The sequence below is a fragment of the Populus trichocarpa genome, chromosome 17 (assembly GCF_000002775.5).
Source record: "Populus trichocarpa isolate Nisqually-1 chromosome 17, P.trichocarpa_v4.1, whole genome shotgun sequence".
Taxonomy (NCBI): Eukaryota; Viridiplantae; Streptophyta; class Magnoliopsida; order Malpighiales; family Salicaceae; genus Populus; species Populus trichocarpa.
This window is the reverse complement of record NC_037301.2, coordinates 10,527,395-10,550,434: the sequence shown is the minus strand read 5'-3', so window position 1 is coordinate 10,550,434 and position 23,040 is coordinate 10,527,395. Positions and strand designations below refer to the sequence as shown.

At 35.2% G+C, this 23,040-nt stretch overlaps 2 protein-coding genes across 5 annotated transcripts; one reads left to right on the top strand and one right to left on the bottom strand.

The window, feature by feature from the left end:
* The first annotated feature begins 4,442 nt into the window (after positions 1-4,442).
* Positions 4,443-19,005, top strand: LOC7484570 (sister chromatid cohesion protein SCC2). 4 transcript variants are annotated; one of them, XM_024589117.2, is made up of 28 exons: positions 4,443-5,072; positions 5,365-5,460; positions 6,933-7,068; positions 7,143-7,236; positions 7,322-7,578; positions 8,413-8,520; positions 8,692-8,803; positions 9,054-9,150; positions 9,255-9,441; positions 9,587-10,018; positions 10,097-10,629; positions 10,707-10,917; positions 10,996-11,046; positions 11,164-11,322; positions 11,408-11,575; positions 12,029-12,328; positions 12,410-12,562; positions 13,784-13,953; positions 14,420-14,528; positions 15,569-15,730; positions 15,819-15,923; positions 15,997-16,227; positions 16,569-16,702; positions 16,776-17,069; positions 17,148-17,568; positions 17,976-18,068; positions 18,169-18,294; positions 18,396-19,005. In XM_024589117.2, the coding sequence occupies exons 1-28, from the start codon at positions 4,810-4,812 to the stop codon at positions 18,606-18,608; spliced, it is 5,415 nt and encodes a 1,804-aa protein (XP_024444885.1). In that variant the 5' UTR covers positions 4,443-4,809; the 3' UTR covers positions 18,609-19,005. The 4 variants fall into 4 exon arrangements, with proteins under 4 accessions (XP_024444885.1, XP_024444884.1, XP_024444883.1 ...); XM_024589116.2 differs by having other exon boundaries at positions 5,365-5,474; positions 6,941-7,068; XM_024589115.2 differs by having other exon boundaries at positions 5,365-5,483; positions 6,941-7,068.
* Positions 19,006-19,278: 273 nt separating this feature from the next.
* On the bottom strand, positions 19,279-22,132 carry LOC7484569 (biotin carboxyl carrier protein of acetyl-CoA carboxylase 2, chloroplastic). The gene is made up of 7 exons (XM_002323860.4): positions 21,648-22,132; positions 20,832-20,885; positions 20,595-20,746; positions 20,167-20,488; positions 19,971-20,042; positions 19,753-19,818; positions 19,279-19,670 (listed from the first exon to the last, which is right to left on the bottom strand). The coding sequence occupies exons 1-7, from the start codon at positions 21,810-21,812 to the stop codon at positions 19,647-19,649; spliced, it is 855 nt and encodes a 284-aa protein (XP_002323896.4). The 5' UTR covers positions 21,813-22,132; the 3' UTR covers positions 19,279-19,646.
* Positions 22,133-23,040: the final 908 nt, after the last annotated feature.

The following is a 23,040-nucleotide window of genomic DNA, read 5'->3' as shown; positions in this document are numbered from 1 at the left end:
TATGAATATGAGGATGGATGGGATTTTTTTTTTTGGCAAGATGGTTGGATACCTAAAGAAGAATTAAAAGAACTTTGTTGTAACCATCTAGATGGTGACCCAGTGGTAAGAGCTTGTAATCAAGAGGTTTGCTTCCTCTGTGGTCTCAGGTTCGAACCTTGTAGTTGCTCATATGATGGCCACTGGAGGCTTACGTGGTCGTTAACTTCAGGACCCGTGGGATTAGTCGAGGTGCACACAAACTGGCCGGGACACCCACGTTAAACCACATTAAACTAAAAAAGAACCTTGTTGTTATTAACATATTATTAGCACGTGAATAGTTATAAAGAAATTGAAATAATATGTTTTTATTATGATAATATAAGAAAAATAAAGTTCTAATGTCTTTCTTTTAATTTTTTATTATTATTATAATGCACGTGAATAGTTGTTTATACAGTGGCCTTCACTTTAAAGTTCATGTTCTTTTGATTAAATGATTAAGATAAAAATGATCAAATACTCAAATATAAATATAAAATGTGGGAAATCGTCTTCGTTATGTGTCATGTATGATCAGAGAACCAATAAATATTATAAGGAGCCCTTGCATTAATTTTATTTAGAACACTTCTGATAACTAGAGCTGAAATAAAATTATTTCAAAAACTTAATGCAAGAAATAAAAACATCCCATATAAAAATATCTAGGATCATATAATAAAACAGATTTTTTGAATATCAACAAAGTTTGTCTAAATGAAAAACATAGATGTCATGAATCCTTTAGGGTAGACAATAATCAAATTGAATAATTCCAAGAATTTTTGCAATGATAATGTTTGAGAATTATGCTTTATATTTTTTTATGTTTTGTTATATACCGATCTAATAGATTTAGTTTAGTTCAACTTTCAATAATAGATTTGTTGAAAGTGGAGTTTTGGATTCTTTTTATTTCTTTCTATGAATTAATCTTGATCTCAAGACTTGTATCGCGGATTCAACAAGTTGATTTAAGTTGATTTGAGTTGTTTGTTTTAATAAACCTTTTCTATTTGATTTTTTTGCTTTCATCCTTTAATACGAGTTTCTTTTATAGAATTATGCTTCGTGATTTTTTTAATTATTTTCTATTTGTTAGATTATATACCAGTCTCATTGATTTATTTTTTATTTTTTTTATTTCAATTTTCACAATATTAGATCTATCAGAAGTGAGACTTCATAATTTTTTTTTTAATTTTCTTTTTATGAATTAATTTGATCTTATAACTTAGGTTGCAGGTCTGACACATTAATATAGATTGATTTAGGTTGTTTTTCAGCAAAAAGAGAGAAAGCCCTCTACTAGCGACAATTTCGACCACCAAACAAGTTAAAATTGGTATTAACAAGTTACACTAGGTGATGGGAGTCTTATGGGACTTGTTTTAAGTCTCAATGTAGCCTAAAAAACTAGATCTAAGTCAAGGATGAAAAAATAAATTCGGTTTGATTTTGTGGTTTGGACCATTTTTTGGGTTCATTAGGTTGATAGGTAGGTTTATTGGTGTTTAAGGGTGTTTGTACAATGTGTTTTATGGTTAAAATGAATTGAAAATAAGTTTTTCTGGTAAAAAATCTGCAGGTCTGATTTTTCAGCCACCATAGTAGTGCTTGAAATCTAGGTTGGTAGACAACAAGTTGTGTACCACAGCAGGTGACATGCTGACAACCATTTTTCTTCAAAATTATCCACCCCTTGAAAAAAACAATAACAGGCCCAAGTGTGAGGCTGAGCCTTTCCTTGTCTTGATACCTTTTTTTTTGTTTTCAATTAATACATTTTTAATGGGTTTTTTAACTATTTCTTAAGTTAGCTTTTTAATTAATACCCCTTCTATTTCATTTTTTTTAACGGTTATTATTTTTAATTATATGGGGTGTCTTTATTTTTTTCATGAAGTTGATATGATTCATATATAATTCTTTTTATATTTAATATACATTAAATTTATTGTTAAAAATTAGAAATATCTATTTTTATGATATTTTTAATATGTGCAACCTTATATAATATTTTTTTTCTTTTATTTAATTCAATAAATTTTATTTGTTTCTCAATTTCTATTACAAATTGATTTTAATAAATAAATTCATTAAACATAACCGGATAAATGACCTGAGTTGCACTGTTAAATATATTGATCTATATTTGTCTCTCAAATTTTGCAATTTCATTTTTATTTATCATCAATTTCTATTATTATTAAATTATCCTGATCTCATAATTTAGGACGCACGACAAACACATAATCTTAACATATCTTATGTTCAGGTCACATATTTTACCTATTAACCCAGCTTTGCCTAGGGCAATATTGTTGTTCAATTTTTTTTGTTGTTACCTCATTTTTTTTATTGTATTATCAAATTAATCAAAATTTAACTCGATTATCAAATTTCTCACATATTTTTAAAAGTATAATTGTTTCCTAATTTCTTTTCCGAGTAAAAAATAAACCAATCTAGCTTGCGACATCGCGCAGATCTCCTATATAATATAGACTAAAATGAAGCTTTGTAAAGTCCTCCATTACTTTATCAAAACTTTTGCAACCAATTGAACTATTCCATTATACTATTATTGTTTTTTTCATTGATTACACATTTGATCATATTACATTAATCACATCATGCTAAACATGTTGGTGATGACAAAACTTTTATGCGAGCATTAGTCTCTCTATCTACTTCTTCTGTAATTTTTCTTTTTCTATTTTTTTCAAACAAATTCATAAGACAAAAGATGAGAGTTCATAATTTTGGAGTTAAGGGAATTTGAGTTTAGTTGTTAGAATGAGTAAGTTGGGATTCCATAAGACAAAAGAATTTAATCTTTATAAAGTCATCAATGATCCAAAGACCATTAAATAAAATCTCCAATTAAATATATATAGACAATATTATGTTTTTCAAAAGACGGTCTAATATTTGTAGGGGTGATCATTTTCGGTTCGATTTGGTTTTTATCAAAAAAAAGTAACCGAATTTTTTTTTATAAAAAAACGGGTTCAAACCGGTTTGGCTTGGTTTTTTTTCCGGTTTGAGTTCGGTTCGGTTTTTTTGGTTTTAGGCTTGTAAAACCGGAACCGAACCGGTCGGTTTTTTCAAAATTCTAATCGGTTTAATCAGTTTTTTTTCATGGTTCGGTTTTTTCGGTTATTTTTTTCTTCTATTTTCCCGGTTTAATTGGTTTTTCGATTTTTTTCTCACTTCTAAACATTTGTAATGCTAGTTAAATCTCACTTGTTTATTAATACATTTTGCAGCTTGGCTGCCCATTGAATTAAATAATAAGGAGTCAATATTCAATCTCATTTGAGATCTAACATTTTAGTTTTTAACTATAATTTAAAACTTTAGAAGTGTCAAGAGTATTTGCTATTCGCATAGTTTTCTTGATTTCGATCCCAAATGGATTTGATGACATAAAATAAAATAAAATAAATATTTTTTATTAATACATTGATCCATTGAGGTGGGATAATTGATTCAAGACTACCTTTTACAATATTAATTAATAGGATATTTAATAGTATGGTAATGATTGTTTTTTAAAATGTTTTTTGTTTGGAAATAAAATAATATTTTTTATTTTTTAAAAATTATTTTTAACATCAACATATCAAAATGATATGAAAACACCAAGAAAAAAACAATTCAAAGCAAAGAAAAATATATAAAAAAAATTCAATTATTTTAAAAGTACTTTTAAAACAAATATTTGTTTGAATTATTTCTTAGACAACACATAAAACAAGTTTGAAGTTGAGTCCTTACAACTTGAGGGGTTGTTTGAAACGACATTAAAAAAAAATGAATTTTTTTTGTTAAAAATGAATTTTTTATGTTTTTTTATTATTTTGATGTGCTGATATTAAAAATAATTTTAAAAAAATAAAAAATATATATTATTTTAATGTATTTCCGAGTAAAAAACACTTTGAAAAACAACCGCTACCATACTCTCAAATAGACCTTTAAGTACAAGGTGTAAGAAAGATTTATGAAGTGTTTGAGAGAGTAGTAACAATTATTTTTTTAAATATTTTTTACTTAAAAATACATCAAAAAATTTTAAATTAAAAAAATAAAAAACATAAAAAACCAATTTTTTTTTTAAATATACAATTCCACTACAATCACAAATACCTTCTCGTCCCATTTCATTACATACGAAGTTCCAAATTAAAAAAAAAAATTCCCTCTTTTTTTTTCTTTTTCAAAACTAATTTCCACGACTCTCAAGTTTTCAAACACCAAACTTCCTCGACAAGCTAGCTGACAAATGCACAAATCCAAAACAGAAATCAAAATAAAAAAGGCAATTTAGTAATTCCAATAATTTATTAGTCCCTTTCAATTTCGTAACAAAACCACCTCCCCAGTCCCCAACCTCCATAACAATTAACAAGAGAGAAGGCAGAAACCGTCAACCAAGGGTGTTTCAGTAAGTTTATCGACTCCTCCCAATTTTCTTCTCCTATAAAACCAAAAAAAAAATCCACATTTTTATCCCCAAAAAATCCCCAAAAATAAAATCACTTTCCCCGCCAACTGTGATTTTGCTTCTCTCATTTCTCTTCCCCTAATCTCTCTCTCTCTTGGTCTCAACAAATAGACTCGCTGAGTCTACTGAAAACCCTAATTATTCACTAATTACCCCTGCACTTCCACATTATTACACTCTTACCACTCCAACTTATTATCCCTTCCCCCTCCCTTACTTCTTCACTTGATGCTTTTAGTTAGTCAATTCAGAACTCACCGGTTAATTAATCGATGAGCAATTCAAATTCAAATCCAAGCGGTTCGGGTTCGGTTCCTAGAGGAATCGGCCTGTCCAACAGCATACACTCTGAAGTAGCGCCGTGTTTGCCTTTGCCTTCGCTTCCTGTTTTCTGTGGCGCTTCGGATCCGGAGCTCCGGTTGTTCGACGGAGCTAGTGCTAGAAATAGTAATTTCTGGTTTTTGAATCGAAATGAAATTCTGTCTCAGTCTTCCAGAATCGCTGATCTGCTTCGTCAAACCGACGTATCCTACCTGTAAGCCTTCCTTTTTCTATAATAATTTATTTATTTTTACTTATTATTTGTTATTTTTGAAATTCGAGTGATAAATGTAATTTTTTTGTGCAGAAAACTTTAATTCATGCTTGAACTGAATAAATGAATATTTTACTTTACACCGAGTTTCTTTTCAAAACCTTAATTTGTGTTAATTCCGTAGTTTCTCGATTAACTTAACGTGATTGTCCAGAAAATCCATGCTTTTAGTCAAGCTCATCTTTATTGTATCGGTGTTATGATTTTGCTAATGCCTGGTGTTGTTTTGCAGGACACTTAGAGATGAGAATAGGGAAACTGCGTCTGACAACGTGGAGCGGTTGGAACTTTATGAAGAGGTTCTTCGCTGCAATCCTGATGCATTCGAGTATGTTACTCATGGTAAACAAAGTACACGCTTTTTCTCTTTTCATATTGTTCTCTTTACTAGAAACGATTCTTTTAATGTATAGTTGAAGTGATAGATGATTTAATTGCTATAGATGAATGCAGGAAGTTTGCATAGCAGTTATAGGCTTATGTTTATTAGATAGAGAGATGATTGTGAACTGTGGGAATCATTTGGAAAAGGGTATATTTCAAAGCTTTTAGGAATATGTTTCCATATAAGGGTACTTTTTGAGGTATTCTTTATTCAATTTTCAATGCTATTAGTCTCAGAAAAGAAGAATAGCATGATTGCAATATGAGTGCCTGCATTTAACCTTTGTGTTTTTCATGTTGATTAGACTATTAGGTATGCTTGTAGAAAGTTTACTGACAAAGTGGTCTTTAGTTGATGAGATGTTAAGTTTAGGATATGTTGGACGAGCATAGAAAATAGGGAATAATGTTCCATGGTTTCCCTAAGGTGATTTCTATGACACTCCTGTTTTGTTTGAGAGGGAGAATTAAGATGTTGATAAGATTTAGATAGATAAGAGATGGCTTGGAAGTGTTTAGATAGATAAGATAATTGCATGATATGGAGGTGAAATTACTGCTCTCTGTTTCGTTTAGTAGTGTATGTGCTTCTCTGTTGTAATGATCTGGAGACTGAACTTTGAGGATGAGTGGGATAAGAAACAGCAAGTTAATCCTATTGTTGCTAAATTTTAGAATTGACAGAGCATGGTGGCTTCCTTCTGTATCTAGTCCTATCATATCTTTCATAATTCATCAAATTGTCATTGGTTCTTCGTTTATTTATATGAGGATTGTTTCTTTGCATAGAATTTTTGTGAAGAAACCTGTCAGAAAATGGAAGGTGACTTCTTCCTTAGTGATTATCTTTAGACTTTATAGCTGAAACAGTTTGACCACAATACACAAATCGACCTACATTTAATATGTTTCTGTCCCTGGCATTACTTTTGCCTTGGAGATGCCTGGATTGCTTCCTATACAACGTGGTACATAAAAATATAATATTCATGGATTTTGGTAAGTGGTTCATATATTTTATGATCCATGAAGCACTTACAATCACCTGCAAATATTCCTTTTGATGGAAATACTCTTTTAGATTTTTAATTGAAGCAAATGTTTTGTCACTAAAAGAATTGTAATTGTAAATAGAACTGAATCACACATAATGAGACAGGAATGGTGGTCCTCATAACTGAATCAAAAAGATGTAGCGATCATCACTCGGGAGTAGAATATGTAGCTGGAAAGACATGAAGGTGGCTTTAGGGGCCATCATTTGACAGAACAATTCATAAATAGATAAATGTACCATCTTTAGGTGTTTTGCATGTTATATACTATTCTTTAAACTTATTTTCCTTTAAAGCTTGCGTTATTTCTTACATAACACTTAAGAGTTGCTGTGCTTGTGGGTTATTGCATTTGTTCAAGTTTCTCAGGTAAGGGGCAAATTTCTGGAAATGCAGCATTTGAAAGCAAGCGCATTGAGCTAAGTGTACCTGTTTCGTTTCAAGCACAAAGAGATTATGATGGATTTCAAAATCACCAACCGAAATACACCCCTAATGTATGCAAAATTTTGGATTTAGCTTTATGTGATCGGGTTCAATATTTATTGGTAACTTAGGGGATAAACTGCAGGACATTGCCTCATCTCTGAGGAAACCAAAAGTCAAGAAAAAAGGCAGTGATGACATTTCAGCAGTGATTCAGCCAGATCCTGCTGAGCTTCAAGGTAGAGCTACTGGTGATATTTTGAACTCTTTATCTCTCTCATTTCTTATTCATTTTATGGTTTTGCTGTTGACATCTTTTTTCAGATGCAACAATTGGAAGCTTCTGTGATATGTTGGAAGACTTTTGTGGAAGAGCTGAAGTTCCTGGTGATGATCGGGAAGAAGCAGAGTGGTTATCGTTGCCTGCTGCTGACCTCAGAAAGCTTGTGAATGAAATAACATCGTTACGTGCAAAAAAGCTTTTAAATTTGATCCCCGTAGAAGTTCTTGTAAGACTCTTGAGGGTTCTGGATCACCAAATACATCGAGCTGAAGGCTTATCCATTGATGAATGTGAACATGTGAGTTTTCGTTTTTTTTATTCGCATCTGAGTTCCTGTAGGCTTGTAGAATGTGGTGTCGCCCTAAATTTTATTCTGGGACAGTTCACCTGTATTATTTTTTCTTTCTAAGTTTCACTTTTGTAACTTGATTCTTGTTAGCTATCTAAGTTGTTGATTTACTTCCCTTTTGATGCAATTATCATAGCATTCTCTTTTTCTACACTTATTAGGATGCCATTTACTGTTTGTTAGTAATAAGATAAGGAGATTATAAATTTATTATATTCATTCTCAATGTTATCAACTCCTTTGCTAGCAGTCTTGTGAGCTAAACTGTTCACATTTATTGCATACCAGTCTGTTAAATCTAATGTGTCTTAGTGTAATTTTGACCTTTCTGAGTTGGTGGGAGCTCTTTAAGTGGAGTTTTGGGATATATAACACTGAGTTCTTCTACAAGATCTTCAAGGATCAAGTCAATAATCTATATTGACAATGATGTGGTCCATGGTACAAATGATAGGCTAAATATATGATTGTGGAATTTGAATTTTATTCTGTTTCCTTTGATCTGATGTTGAAATGCTTAGTAAAAGTCCAAGGAAATTGATGGCTTGAACAGCCAGCTTGCTTAATTAGAACCATCAACTATGGCCCTTGGATTTAGAACTTTGATTTGTTTTTTTGGTCTAGAGTTTTCTGGATATCTCTATTGGTGTTTTGATTTTAGATATGGTTTGACTTTTTGTCCTCTAATAACTTTGATGTGTTCCCTTGTGGTTGATGCTTTCATTGTGTTGGTAGTATGATTTAGTTATTTTATTTGCTTTCCTGTTTTTCTTAATGCTGCAGTCAGATTCAGAAGTAGTCTCCTATGTCTTCTGTGCCCTGGAGTCTATTCATGCAGCTCTAGCTGTAATGGCGCATAATAACATGCCAAAGCAGCTGTATAAAGAAGAGGTGCTTCCTTTATTAATTTTGATCTATTAAAAATGTCTTTTAAATGTTCTCTTTCTGTAATGAAAAAAAATAATCAAGCATTCTCCCTCTGCTGTGTATGTTCTTACATGTTTTTCTCAAGATTTGCATGATCTTAATTTATCAATATTGATTGTGGTGTTTCCATATCAGATTATTGAAAGAATTTTGGAGTTCTCTAAGCATCAAATAATGGATGTGATGTCTGCTTATGATCCATCATATCGTGCTTTGCATAGGCCTAGTGAAAATGGGGCACCTGAAGGTAGGCATTGTACCTTCATTCAGTTGTTTCTTTCCCTTCTGTTAACTTGCCATTCCCCAACAGGCTTTTCCTTTTCTCCTGAAAATTGCTAATGACTATGCATGCCATTTTGAAACAAGAAAAAAACATGGTTATGAAATTTTCAAATTGGTTTTCCTTACCATAACAGGTCATTGTGTTCTTTTATTGGTTTTTAATTGAGTTCTTCTTGCATTGCTCAAAGCTGAAACCATCTACTATTTATTCTCAGGTTATGAAGACGAAGAGCCTGACCCTGACTATGGTTCAGCTAACAAGAAACGGCGAACTGTAAAGAGTGTAAGAGTGAAGAAGTCATCATCCAACAGGTGCGCTTATCAAAATTCTGTTTCCCTAATATTAAATTTTATGGCAAATTTAAGAGTTTAGAATGTGAGGTTTCTCTTGATTGTTTACCCTTTTTCCTTGACAGGGTCTCTGGTGCTGTGAATACTATACTACAAAAACTGTGCACAATACTCGGTTTACTGAAGGATTTGTTGTTGATAGAGAGGTTATCTGATAGTTGCATTCTACAACTGGTGAGGACAAGCTTTACGACTTTTTTGGTGGACAATATCCAACTTTTGCAGATGAAGGCTATTGGGTTAATCTGTGGGGTAGAGCTCTTTACACTTTTCCTTTTTCTTGAGAGCTAATGCATGTGCATTAGTACTTGCATGCATTCTTCTATACATGTAAATATACATATGCATCACATGGTTTTGTGGTATCTTAGTGTATTTTTGTTTATATGGTACACAGATATTCTATTCATACATACAGCATCGTCCATACATCATAGACGAAATAGTTCAGCTACTCTGGAAGTTACCATCCTCAAAGCGAGCACTCAGAGCCTATCACCTGCCTGATGAAGAACAGAGGCAGATTCAGATGGTCACTGCTTTACTGATTCAGTTGGTTCAGAGCAGTGCAAACCTTCCTGATGCTTTGAGGCAAGCATCGAGTGGTAATTCCATCTTAGAAGTCTCTTTGGATGCTAGTTATCCTATCAAGTCCCACGAAGCAGCCACAGAGACCTGCTGTCTTTTCTGGACCCGAGTTCTCCAGCGCTTCACAACTGTCAAGAATCAAGATGCTTCTGAACTGAAAGTGATGATGGAGAATCTTGTTACAGATCTACTAACAACTCTCAACTTACCAGAATACCCTTCTTCGTCTCCCATTCTGGAGGTGAGATAGATTTGAATCTAATTTTGCTTCCTCATGAAAACATCACGTGTTTTCATGCTAAGGGACTTCTGTTTGCAGGTTCTTTGTGTCTTACTACTTCAGAATGCTGGACTGAAATCCAAGGACGTCTCTGCACGTTCCATGGCCATTGATTTTCTGGGCACCATTGCAGCAAGGTTAAAGCAGGATGCACTTATTTGTAGTGGGAACAAATTTTGGATATTGCAGGAACTGAGTTGTGGGGATGATGTGGATCTGAGTTTCCCAAAAGATGCATGCTGTGTTTGCTTAGATGGAAGGGTGGAGAACAGGTTGTTTATGTGTCCGGGTTGTCGCAGATTGTTTCATGCTGATTGCGTGGGAGAGAGAGAACATGAAGCTCCTAATCGAAGCTGGCACTGTATGATTTGCCTCTGCAAGAATCAACTTCTTGTGTTACAATCTTACAGCGATTCACATTACAAGGATGAGGAAAAAAAGGATAATATCCGGTCAAAGAACAATTCGGATGCTTCAGATACAGTAACAAAAGCTGAAATTGTTCAACAAATGCTTTTAAATTACCTCCAAGATGTTGTAACTGCTGATGATGCATACCTCTTTGTTCGCTGGTTTGTACTCTATGATGCTGTTTCCTCTCCATTTAAATGTTTTACAGTTTTGTTTATTAGAGAACATGTCTGTGCAGGTTTTATCTGTGCTTGTGGTACAAGGATGACCCGAAATCTAAACAAAAGTTTATGTACCATCTCACTAGACTGAAATCAAACCTTATTGTGCGTGATTCTGGGACTGCATTTTCATTGTTGACGAGGGATTCTGTTAAGAAGATTGCTTTAGCATTGGGACAAAATAGTTCTTTTTGTAGAGGGTTCGATAAGATTCTTCATATGCTTTTGGTCAGTATAGCATCACTTTCTCTATTTTCCATGCATGTGCAGAACATGTGTTGATGCTTACACATTTCTTGTTTCTAGGCAAGTTTGAGGGAGAATTCTCCTGTAATTAGGGCCAAGGCATTACGAGCAGTAAGTAGAAGAATTTGTATTTTGATCTGCTTTGCCTTTGATTGTAAATTAAACACTTCTGTGGTTATGTTGATGTAATACAGTGGCCTTTCTTTTTATTTTGTTTCATGGGATCAGGTCAGTATTATTGTAGAAGCTGATCCTGATGTATTACGTGACAAGCGAGTACAATTGGCTGTTGAAGGAAGATTTTGTGATTCAGCAATATCTGTGAGAGAAGCTGCATTGGAACTTGTCGGTAGGCATATTGCTTCACACCCTGATGTCGGTCTGCAGGTATGCGAAATCAAACTTTGCTAATTCTTTTTCTTTTTATTACATCTGCTTCTTCTCTCCCCAAGTCCATATTTTTGTGATGCAGTATTTTGAGAAGGTTGCTGAAAGGATTAAAGATACTGGAGTGAGTGTGAGAAAACGAGCTATCAAAATCATCAGAGACATGTGCATTTCAAATCCAAACTTCACTCAATTTACAACTGCATGTATTGAGATCATATCCCGTGTCAGTGATGACGAATCCAGTATTCAGGTAGTTTAAAGCAAAACAGAATGAGTTCGTATATCATTTCAGGCAATTAGGCTACTGACTATAATTGTCTACCAGTTGCTTAGCTTTTTCATGTTGCCATATGTGATTATGCCATGTACAATTTGGTTAGACCACAATGTTCATTCTTTTGAAGTGTAACTGCCATTATTGACCACTGTTTTCCCTCACACCTGGACTAATGCGTTGCAAAAATCTTGAATATGATCTTCTGGTTTACCACTCTAGCATCCAAAAATAATAAAAATGTTTCCTTCTAAGGAATCTGGCTTTCAGCAAATTACAATGGTATAAAAACTTTTTTCTACCTTCTTTTATAGAATACAACTGGCAGGGTAGCAGAAAACATAGCCAGAAAAGCTACTTCAATAACAGCAGATAAAAATGTGTTTCCCCTATGCTATTTCCCTGTATTCATGCTTCTGTTATGTGCAGGATCTTGTCTGCAAAACATTTTATGAGTTTTGGTTCGAGGAACCTTCTGGATTGCGAACACAATTTTTTGGAGATGGCAGTTCTGTGCCACTGGAGGTGGCTAAGAAGACTGAGCAAATTGTTGAGATGTTGAGGAGGATGCCAAGTCATCAGCTTCTTGTCACAGTCATCAAGCGCAATCTAGCCCTTGACTTTTTCCCTCAATCAGCTAAAGCTGTTGGGATCAACCCTGTGTCACTTGCATCAGTGCGCAAGCGCTGTGAGTTGATGTGCAAGTGCTTACTGGAAAGAATACTGCAGGTATTTCTGTTTTTATTTTATTTTTTACGCATTTGATTGTCTGTTTGGTTGCAAAGGAGATAAGAAATTTTTTCTTGGCAGGTAGAGGAAATGAATAGTGATGAAGTGGAGCTCTGCACACTTCCTTATGTGCTTGCATTGCATGCATTTTGTGTTGTTGATCCAACGCTTTGTGCACCTGCTTCTGATCCCTCCCAGTTCGTTGTTACTCTACAGCCATATCTCAAGAGTCAGGTTATCTGAAGTTTTTTTTTTTTGACAATGTTCTGTCTATCTGGTGGCATAATTTTGGTAGTTTTGGTTATTATATCCACACATATGGTATTAGATCTTGTTGCTTGACTGTCAAGCATGGGTTTGGTTTCTTTCTAAGAGTTAGCTGGCGAAGGGTAAATGATTGAATTTAGGAATCCAACATCCACAAATTGGATTTGAACCCATATCAAGCTTTGGGAATCAGAATCTGCAGTAGTCTGAAGAACTGTATTTTATTAGCCTTCCCTTTCATCTTTTCTATTCTGCTTAGGGATGAATTTGAACTCTACTGGCTGTATTTTGTGGTAAATGGTTGATCTTTATGGTGAATTTGAGCACTGATTAGGTGGACATGGATTTACAATTCAAAATTTTCGGTAGTTTCCCCCAAAATTGAGTTACAGGTGGGTTCTTTGTTTCTAGTCTTTGGGCATCACTAATCATATATAACTCAAGTCTATATTTTCACATTCCTGTAAAAACAAGTTTGAACAATTGAGTTAATTTTAGACATGGGGAAGGGGTTTTGTTTAGTAGCAACACAGAGGAATTGTTGGCTTATGTGTACAAGCTGCTAAAAGGGGTGCCATTCTTTGGGGCGATAATCAAAATCCTAGGCTTGCAATTTCTGATGTTCTAAGTTTGACTTTTGAGAGCAGCTATGTCATGGAAAAAATGTTTAAGCTTCTGATTCCTCTAGATTTGTATCTCAGAACATTGCTTAGTGGATATAGCCTTTTTATGCAGAATTGACATATACCAGGTCTAAACTTGTATGCCTGTTGAGAGATTTTTTCTTTTAACCTGTACCTGTTCATCTTTGAGTCAAGTGGAATGTGCTTAGCATTTCTTTCTCCTTGGAAACTGCTTGAACAAACTACTTCCATGTAACTTAGCATTGTTTTGATGCAATTTTTTTCTTTAATATTCCCCCCTTACAGTGCACATTCTTCTCCTAAATTTTTCTTTTGAATTCAGTTTACAGAGGGAAAAATCTTCAATACTCCTTTGTACACACATCTTCTGTTCAGATTTCAGTAATTTGTCACAAATACTGAAATCTTAGTGGAAGATGTACCAGTGCAGTGATTGTATCAGAGATTTTTTCGAGTATACTGATATAAGAAAGAGAGAAATTTGCAGTTGTATCTTTGCTCTCAGACAGATGACACAGTTTAATTAGCTTTTACTTGTGCCCAGGTTGATGACCGAGCTATTGCACAATTATTGGAGAGTATAATCTTTATAATTGATTCTGTTCTTCCCTTAATCCGAAAGCTGCCTCAAAGTGTTGTTGAAGAACTAGAGCAAGATCTGAAGCAAATGATTGTTCGACATTCGTTTTTGACAGTGGTCCATGCTTGCATCAAGTAATTTCAATGTTTCCTCTCTTGCTTCTCTTCTAGGTCATGTTGCAACATTTATTTTTTGATGTGCTTGTTCATCTTGTGTCAAGTAAATCTGTAAATTTCTTTTCTTGCTTCTCTTTTAGGTCATGCTGCAATATTTAGTATATAAAGTTCTTGTGCTTCCGATAAGTATGACCCTGCTTTAGTGTTTTATCTCACACTCATTATTTTGTGATTGCTGCAGCAAGGAATGGTTTGTAAATAAGATCTTGACTTGTATTACTGTGCAGTCTATTCCTCTATGCACTTATATGAGGACTATGCACGAATCAATTCTGCCATGTTTTATAAAAAAAAAAGGTTCCTTAGTCTTCGTTGATCTAAATTTGGGACATTTATGCATTTATGTTCCATCTATTTTCTGGATAAAACTAATTTCTCTCTTTCAAATTTCTACTCGTGCTGATGATGTCTCTCATCATCACAGGTGTCTTTGTTCTTTGAGTAAAGTAGCAGCAAAGGGTGCTAGTGTAGTTGAGTATCTTATTCAGGTTTTTTTCAAACGTTTGGATGCTCAAGGAATCGATAACAAGCAGGTTGGTAGCTACAATTAAGGTTAATTATCTTCATCCCTGTTTGATTGGTTGGTCTTTATTTTCATATTCTATGGCTGCAACTTTACAATTGATCTGACATGAGAAGCTAATATGTATTTTGTTTTGCAAATTATTTTTTTCAAGCTGTACTTTGAACTTTAGGATTTGCGGATGGTATCCATGGAGAGGGTATTCCATGTTTCTTCCTATGGAACTTAGGTTTTAAGGAAAAGAATAGTATGGCCTACCATATTATGCTCCTGACTATCACCTTCTATTCAAATAGCTTTTTTGTAGATTATGAAACAAACAAGTTCCTAAAATTAATAGTATGAAACATAGTTTTCTCTTCTGTGTACAAAGAGCTCTGCCAGAATAAAGTGGAAATGTGAATGAATCCAAAAGTTTTGCAGTGGTCTAAGAGGAGAATTTAGTCTGCCTTGCTTATTTGATTGGATTTCAGCTTTATATTGCTGATATTTTTGTGAGCCTTGGTGGATTTTAATCATCTAGTATTGCATTAAAGTCTGTCATGTGATGCTACATATAATATGTGCAGTATAATGCTGGATGCATATGTGGCATTTATCAGGTGACTCAAATGAGACGATGCTCTGGTTATTATGGGGAGTTGGGGTCTAGGACTGAAGGATACTGAGATTAGTCACCCTTTTCATGTGCATGTAGTGTGAGCTTTTGTTAATCCTTGTTCAGTAATTGGCACTGGGCTGTTTCCCTGTTTGTATTTTGCCGTTATACGTGTATAGGAGATGCTTTGCTTGTCAGATTTAATATAATAAATCAGAAGAGATGAACGACTTCTGCACTTGCATCTAGATTCTAATGAAAGTTCTTTAACTGTATGAAGAGAATTGCCCTGTACATATCTGTTGCATATTCCACTGGCTATAAATGTTGTTGTAATTGAGCCCATCTCATGTTCTGGGTGTGTATTTTTTTTTTCATGAAATGGTCTTTAAAAAATAGAAAATATATGGAACTGGAATATAAAGTAGATACTAACTCCATGCCATTCACAGCTAGCAGGCCGCTCTTTGTTCTGTCTTGGATTGCTTATTCGCTATGGAAACTCTTTGCTGAGTATCTCCAACAACAAAAATATTGATGTTGCGAGCAGTCTCAGTTTGTTTAAAAAGCATCTCCTTATGGAGGATTTCGGTATAAAAGTCAGGTCTTTGCAGGTGTGTATGCTTTCCTCCTCTCTTCTTAATTTATCTGAGGCCTGCTTTGATATTAATGTTTAATGATCTAATTTTGTAATTGTTTCAGGCATTAGGATTTGTTCTTATTGCTAGGCCTGAGTTTATGCTGGAAAAGGACATTGGGAAAATATTGGAGGCAACTTTATCTTCTGGTTCTCATGTTCGTCTTAAGGTACTAAAGTGCTAGCCTCTTTTTTTTATCTTTCCATTTTTTTTGTTATGTACTGAATCATTCATTCCACCAGATGCAAGCTTTGCAAAATATGCATGAATATCTTCTGGATGCTGAAAGCCAAATGGACACAGATAAGACTAATAGTGTAGCTCATCATCCTGTAGAAGGGAGCAACAGTGTACCTGTTGCTGCTGGTGCAGGTGATACTAACATCTGTGGTGGTATAGTCCAGCTGTATTGGGATCATATTTTGGGAAGGTGCTTGGACTTCAACGAACAAGTTCGCCAGACTGCCCTTAAGGTGAGAACCTAGACTGGGTATTCTTGTCACTTTATGTGTAAAAGCTTTTGTTAAGGATGCATATCCCTGCCACATTTGTAAAAAGTAAAACGGACTTGAGAAAGTTCATTTTCTAAGAAAATTTGGAAACTAATTTGCATAAGCATAAATAATTGTTCACTATTTACAAGTCCAACATCAAATATATATTGCCAGAAAAGTTTAAGTGTTGACCCTGATTCGTAACACTAGATGGAAAATTTCTTGGTCTAACCACTCACATGCACCTGATTGTGAGTGAAATTTAGAGTTATTGCTGCATGCTTGAGTTTTATATCTCTCTTGATTTGCTATCTATGCAGATTGTGGAAGTAGTACTACGCCAGGGTCTGGTCCATCCTATAACCTGTGTTCCATATCTAATAGCATTGGAAACGGATCCTCAAGAGTTAAACTCAAAATTAGCCCACCATTTGCTGATGAATATGAATGAGAAGTATGTTTCTTGAAACAAATTTGTTTTTTCTTTCCCTTTTTCTGGTTATGCAGCTTACCAAATATAATTTCAGGTATCCTGCTTTTTTTGAAAGCCGATTGGGTGATGGCCTTCAGCTGTCATTTATATTCATGAAATCTATCGTTAATATTTCTCCTGAAATTCCAAACCAAAAACTCCAATCTAAGACTGCTGGAAATCTCAAGGGAAAACCTGAAGGTGGCTCCCTATCTCAAGCAAGGCTTGGGGTTTCTCGGATATACAAGCTTATTCGCGGAAACCGAGTTTCAAGGAACAAATTTATGTCCTCAATTGTGCGAAAATTTGACAATCCAAGCCGGAGTGATTCAGTGATTCCTTTTTTAGTGTGAGTTGTCTGTAATGCTGATCGTAGATTTCTTTTGAATTTGATATGATATTTTAGAAATTGTCTTCTTTTTAACAGGTACTGCACGGAAATGCTTGCTTTGCTGCCATTTACTTTACCTGATGAACCTCTGTATTTGATTTATGTTATAAATCGAGTTATTCAAGTAAGAGCAGGGGCACTTGAAGCAAATATGAAGGGACTAATCTTACATTTTTCCCAAAGAAATGCTCGAATGGTTAATGAAAATCGGTTCATTCAAAGGGAACTTGTGGAGCCTGTTTCCCATCACATGGACATGAATGGTACAATTCAACCAAAGCCAGATGGTCAGCCTGATCACAGTCCTTTGAGATCATTTGATCTGAACGGAACAGTTCAAGAACAGCCTGCTGATCATGCAGTTCTAAACTCTAGTGTCTCAAGATATCCAAAGATGGAGCGTGTGAGCTCTGGTGAGTCCGTAGGCATCTCCAAAGATGATGTGGAGAAAATTCAGGTACTTCTGAAAGCACTTGAAGTCATGCAGAATTTTGTTTTTTTTTTTCCTGGAAGTTGAATAATATCTTGTCTTGAAAAGGAAGAATAGAGGATCTTATTCTTCGGAAGAATAGATCAATAGAGGGCTTTGTCTTGCTGCCTTTTCTTTTTGGGTTTTTGTCCTCTCCAAGTGTCCAGTGTTTGGGAGTGATGGTATGACATGAGCTTTTAGAGGGCTCCACTATGACTTATACGGTATTGTGGAATAGCACATGCCAATTTATTAATGCTATGTGTTCATGTCTCTGAGTGCATTTGCTTTTGAACAAATACAAGATGAGAATTCTTTATGCACGCACATGAGAATCCTTTACTTCACGAACCCAGTACTGCTTCTCATTCCTGTTTCTGTGGGTCGTTACACAGGTTGACTGCCTCGCAGCAACTGCTTTGGAGCTTCTTTTGAAGCTCAAGAGACACCTGAAAATTGTGTATGGCCTTAATGATGCTCGGTGCCAGGTAAAAACTGTTTATATTTGGTTTCTCTCAGTGCTTTGCTTTACAATACCGTGCATGTGCCAAAATTGTCCGCAACTGATTTACATGGCGTAACTGCCAGGCTTTTTCTCCCACTGAACCCCCAAAGCCAGGAGAGGCTTTCTCAAGGCAGAACATTCCTTTTGACATGAGTCAAACAGGCACCAGTTTGCCGTCCACCTATCAAGATTTGGTTCAGAGATATCAGGTAGCTTGACCGTGATTGAGAAGGTCTCATAGAACTGGAATGGGGATAGAGTTTGGTTCAACTTCTGAACTTCTGTGTCTAAATGGTTTGTTATTGCACAGGAATTCAAGGGAGCCTTAAAGGAGGATACTGTCGATTACTCAACGTACACAGCAAATATCAAGAGGAAACGACCTGCCCCAAGAAAGGTGAAATCTGGACGTGTGATGGGAGACGATGAAGACGACGATGAAGACGACGACTGGGCATCCGGGGGTCGGAGGCCGGGCAGTGGCAGGAAAGGCAACAGCAGTAGAAGTAGGCACCGGCAATAGTTTTGTGAATATGAAACAGGGTAGGCTAACGAATGTATATTATGTAGGAGAAAAGGAAATAGCAATAGGATAGAATGACAGCAAAAGAATAGAATTCTGGAAACAGAAGAAAGCAAGCATGAAGGGTCTTCATGCGAGGACTCTGGCAGTGAGGCACTTCTCCTCTAGCTATCTCCATTTTGTAATTTGCTTGCCAATTGACACAACTTCATTCGTTGCTTTCAGTGAAATTCAAGAATCCTGCATTGGTTTCCCAGAAATCGTGGGCTGTTTTAACTCTCTGAAGAAACTAGTTCTTTTCAAGTATGAGAAATCGAGAGCAAAACATCAGCAAGATAGAAAATGTACATCCATTTTTCAGACTTTTCATGTAATGAAATCATTTTATTGCCTCCTAGCTCGCCTCAAGGACTTTTTTTTTTTAATTCACATAATGTTTTCTTTCTTGTGCTGGATTAATGTTACTACGTCGTTTAGCTCTTAAAAAACTCTGTCCGCACAAAATCTCGTTGCTCTCTCTACCCTCCCTCCTGTGTGTTGAAATTGTTAGGTCAGAGGAGTTGAGCGTCCTTGATGTTTTCCACTTGTTAGGGATGGGAAGATAAACATGTAAACAAGAGGAATTGCATTTTTTTTTTTTTCAATGCATTCCACGTTTAGGTGGAAATAGTTCAACCAACCAATTCTTGAATTAAGAATGCACAGCGCACAGCTGAGGCTGAGGCTGAGGCAGCAACAGCTTCTTACAAGTTCAACCCTAAGAATAAAAATTACAGGTTTCCAGTTGATGCTTCTGAATTCTATTTTTCGAACATTGCCCAATCCCTTACATATCGTATCGCCAAAGGCTTTTTCCAGACTCCAAATACAAAACTAGAGTACAAACTCGACTTTCCTGAACCAGGATGAGACCATTATTTCTATAAAATTACAGAGAAAAAAGGAAAAAAAAGAAGAGACTGGATATTGAAAGTTGAGAGTTACTTCTCCGAAAACAGTAGCGGCTACAGAGTTTGAAGGAAGCTCCTTGCAAGTCATTCATGGTACAATGACAAAAAGAGGCTGCATGGAAGAAACAAAGGGTTTGGAATGATGTAAGAGTCTCCACTAAGTAGGAAGATAAAGATGGGGGGAGAGAGATTACCGAGTCCACACTAACTGGTTTCCCATCCTCTGCCGGGATCTCGGTTATGGTTCCAGATTGATCAGCCTACAAAAACCACGAAACAAAATAAGAAGCAAAATTAAATGATAGATATCAGGCATCCAAAGAATCACTCAATTCTTCAAACAAAAGATCTGTAAATGAGAGAGTACTAAAACTAATAAGCTCAAGAGACGTGGAATAAGAAGAGGAGTTACTTCGATTTCATTCATTAGCTTCATGGCCTCGATGATGCAAATGACTTGACCTTTCTGCACTTTATCCCCCGCCTGTAAAGTGAAAATACATGGAGATGGGGAAAGAGTTCACATATGCACTTGGGAAATCTTGCAAGGTTTGTCTCTTGGGAGTTCCAGCTCTTAAATGGCATTATCACTAACGACAAACACTTACCTTCACAAATGGGGGTTCACCTGGAGCTGGACTCCGATAAAAGGTTCCAGCCATGGGGCATTTCAATGGTGGATGAGATGACGAGCTTGCCTTTGCAGGAGAAGGCAGGGCAGGAGCAGGGGCTGGAGAGGGAATAGCAGCAGCTGGGGCAGGAGCAGCTGCTGGTAGTGGAGCAGGAAACGTTGCATGTGGGTAAGGAGGCTGCATTGCAAGAATAGCAGCTGCTGGTGCTGATTGCTGCAAAGCCTCCTTTTTCCTTATTACAAGCTCACAATCTGATTGCTTCAGTTGCAGCTCGGTAATATCTCTTGAATCCACTAGTCTGCTCATGAAGACAATATTAATTCAGTCAATGAGATAGATGTGTGGCCAAGCACATAACAACAAGTGACATATACATACTTAGATATTACAAAATTCTGACTCACTTGACAAGTTCTGATACTTGTGTCATAAATGCTGAGATAGATGACACGTCAGGAATTTTGCTTTCTGTGGGTTCATCCTCTCCCTCTGACGATGCAACTTTGGGTTCAGTGTCCACCACCAGCGCCGAATTTGAAGATTTCTTGGCAATAGCCTTGGAATAAGAAGTGGGTTTTGTAAATAGCTAATGATGCTACCTCCTATAAACACACAATTTTAACTTCGCGTGTACAATTTACCTCATTCAGCTGTGCCTGCACCTTCACAACAGCTTGCTGTTTCCTATTAGGCCACTGCACATGATAACCAAAAATCCTTAAACTTTCAACAACAAGAAGAACATTTTTGTGAAGACATTGGTCCCACAACTCCAACAGATGCATTTTAGTCTTCATATAATATAATAGTCATATCACATCAATGAAAATCCAATCATGAGTAAAAAATCATGACAAGTTAAGAATTGACAACATTAATGTTAAAACATCAAAAGAGAAGCTCAATCCATGGTGATAGAATCAGATAGCAGTCATTCACTATCATGACTAATTGACTTCAATAATAAACAAGCCATTATCAAAATTATAGATAGTTCCGTGCCCCCTTCTTTAGTTGCATTAATTTCCTATGTAACCGAGATAAAAAGTACAAAGATTCAAGCTTTACCAGCTACGTGCTTTCATCACAAGGTATTATTACTCGTATCAAAAACACAAAAGATGAATCTATAATTGAAATTTTAATTTAAAAATCTGAAACACTGTTGTCTTTCCCTGTGATCACAGCCAACTATCAAACCATATAGAAGGAAAGGGAAAAAAAAAATAGACAACCTTCCTTAAAAATACGTTAACCCCAAAACAAGTTGTTACGGCCACATGTAATTTTCACGGCATCAATATAAAACATCAAAGATTCATGCTTAACACACACATACCGATAAAGAAAAGAAATGAGACACAGAATAATTCATGTCTTAATCAAAAGCTTTATAATGGGAAACCAAATGATGAAGATATAGAGAGAACCACCAAATTACTACAAGATGAACTGACCTCAAAACCAGAAACTGTGGATCCGAAAGAGAGAGACGGGTTCTGATTGGAATTGGGTGGTCGAGGAAAAGAGATCCTATGCTTTGGTAGTGGATTTTGAGCGTTGGATCCTGTACCAGCAGCAACCAAGACAGTCTTGGGGCATGGAACAGAGATAGAAGCCATGCTCTCTCTTCTCAGAGCAAAACCCAAGAAAGAATGATGTCCTAAGTTATTGAGTTTTGAATTCTATTGACAGAAAGATCGAAGAAGTGTGGTGGGTTGGTGGAGTTTTGTAGAGAAATGTGGCGATGGGATCGAAGGAAGTGTGTGTGAGTGTTGTGGGAAATCTGAGAAACCAAAATAGAGAGAAGCTTAAACGCAATATATGTGTTTCGATACTTCCAAGAGGAGGGGGGAAACGTGCACGGTTTTAGGTTTTAACTAACCCAACGGCACTTGAAGGCTGAAGCCTCACACGTTCCCTACGTACACACTTACGACAAAGAGGGTCAGAGCTTCTGTTTCCCTCCAACTGGAATGAAGAGTCAAGAAGGTGTCCTTTGTGACGTGGATTTTGTTCAATTAAAAACGAGAATATTTTTTTGAAATTTAGCATTGTTCATAAAAAATATGGGCAAAATAACAGTTAAATTAACACAATTTGTACTTGTGGTTCTCAAATCCGAAATTTAAAGATATAAATTGAAAAGGCAATATTTAAAAATATCAAATTTAAAAAATACACAGATATATATATTTTAAAACTCTAAAATCAAATTCTAAGCAATACCCTAGCTCCAAACACTCACCATAATTAAATTTCATATATGAACACATAAACAAAGATAAATGGGTTAAATAATGTATTTGGAATATTAATATTATCGGAGGCTTTCTATTTGAGAAATTATTAATTTTGTTATTTTTTAATTTTCATATCTAGGCTGTTTAGAATTTCAAATTATGCATTTACAGTTGAACAAAGCCAGCATTATTATGTTGTGTTATTATCAACTTCAATTACTGTTATACAAGTTACAATAGAATAATTTACATGAATATGCTTGTAAATCAAAGAAAATAAAAGAAATACTAGTTGCAAATAGGCACAAAATTATAGTTATAAAAACTTAGTTTTTTACACAATATTTTCAAATTAACTTCTACGTTTCAAATTATCAGTTATATTTGGATTCAGTTTTACAATTCCAATTACAAATTTTAAAAAATTTCCACTACAAAAGAATTTGAAAATATAGCAAAAACACTTTTAACTTGCATAATGAACTTTTCTTAGTTCTTCATGGTTTTTTTTATTTTGGTCATCAAGCTTTACTTTTTCATAATTTTATCCTTTTGTATTTGTTTCTTTTTTTTTTCATTAGCTTTCTATTAGCTTAATTTGAAAAAT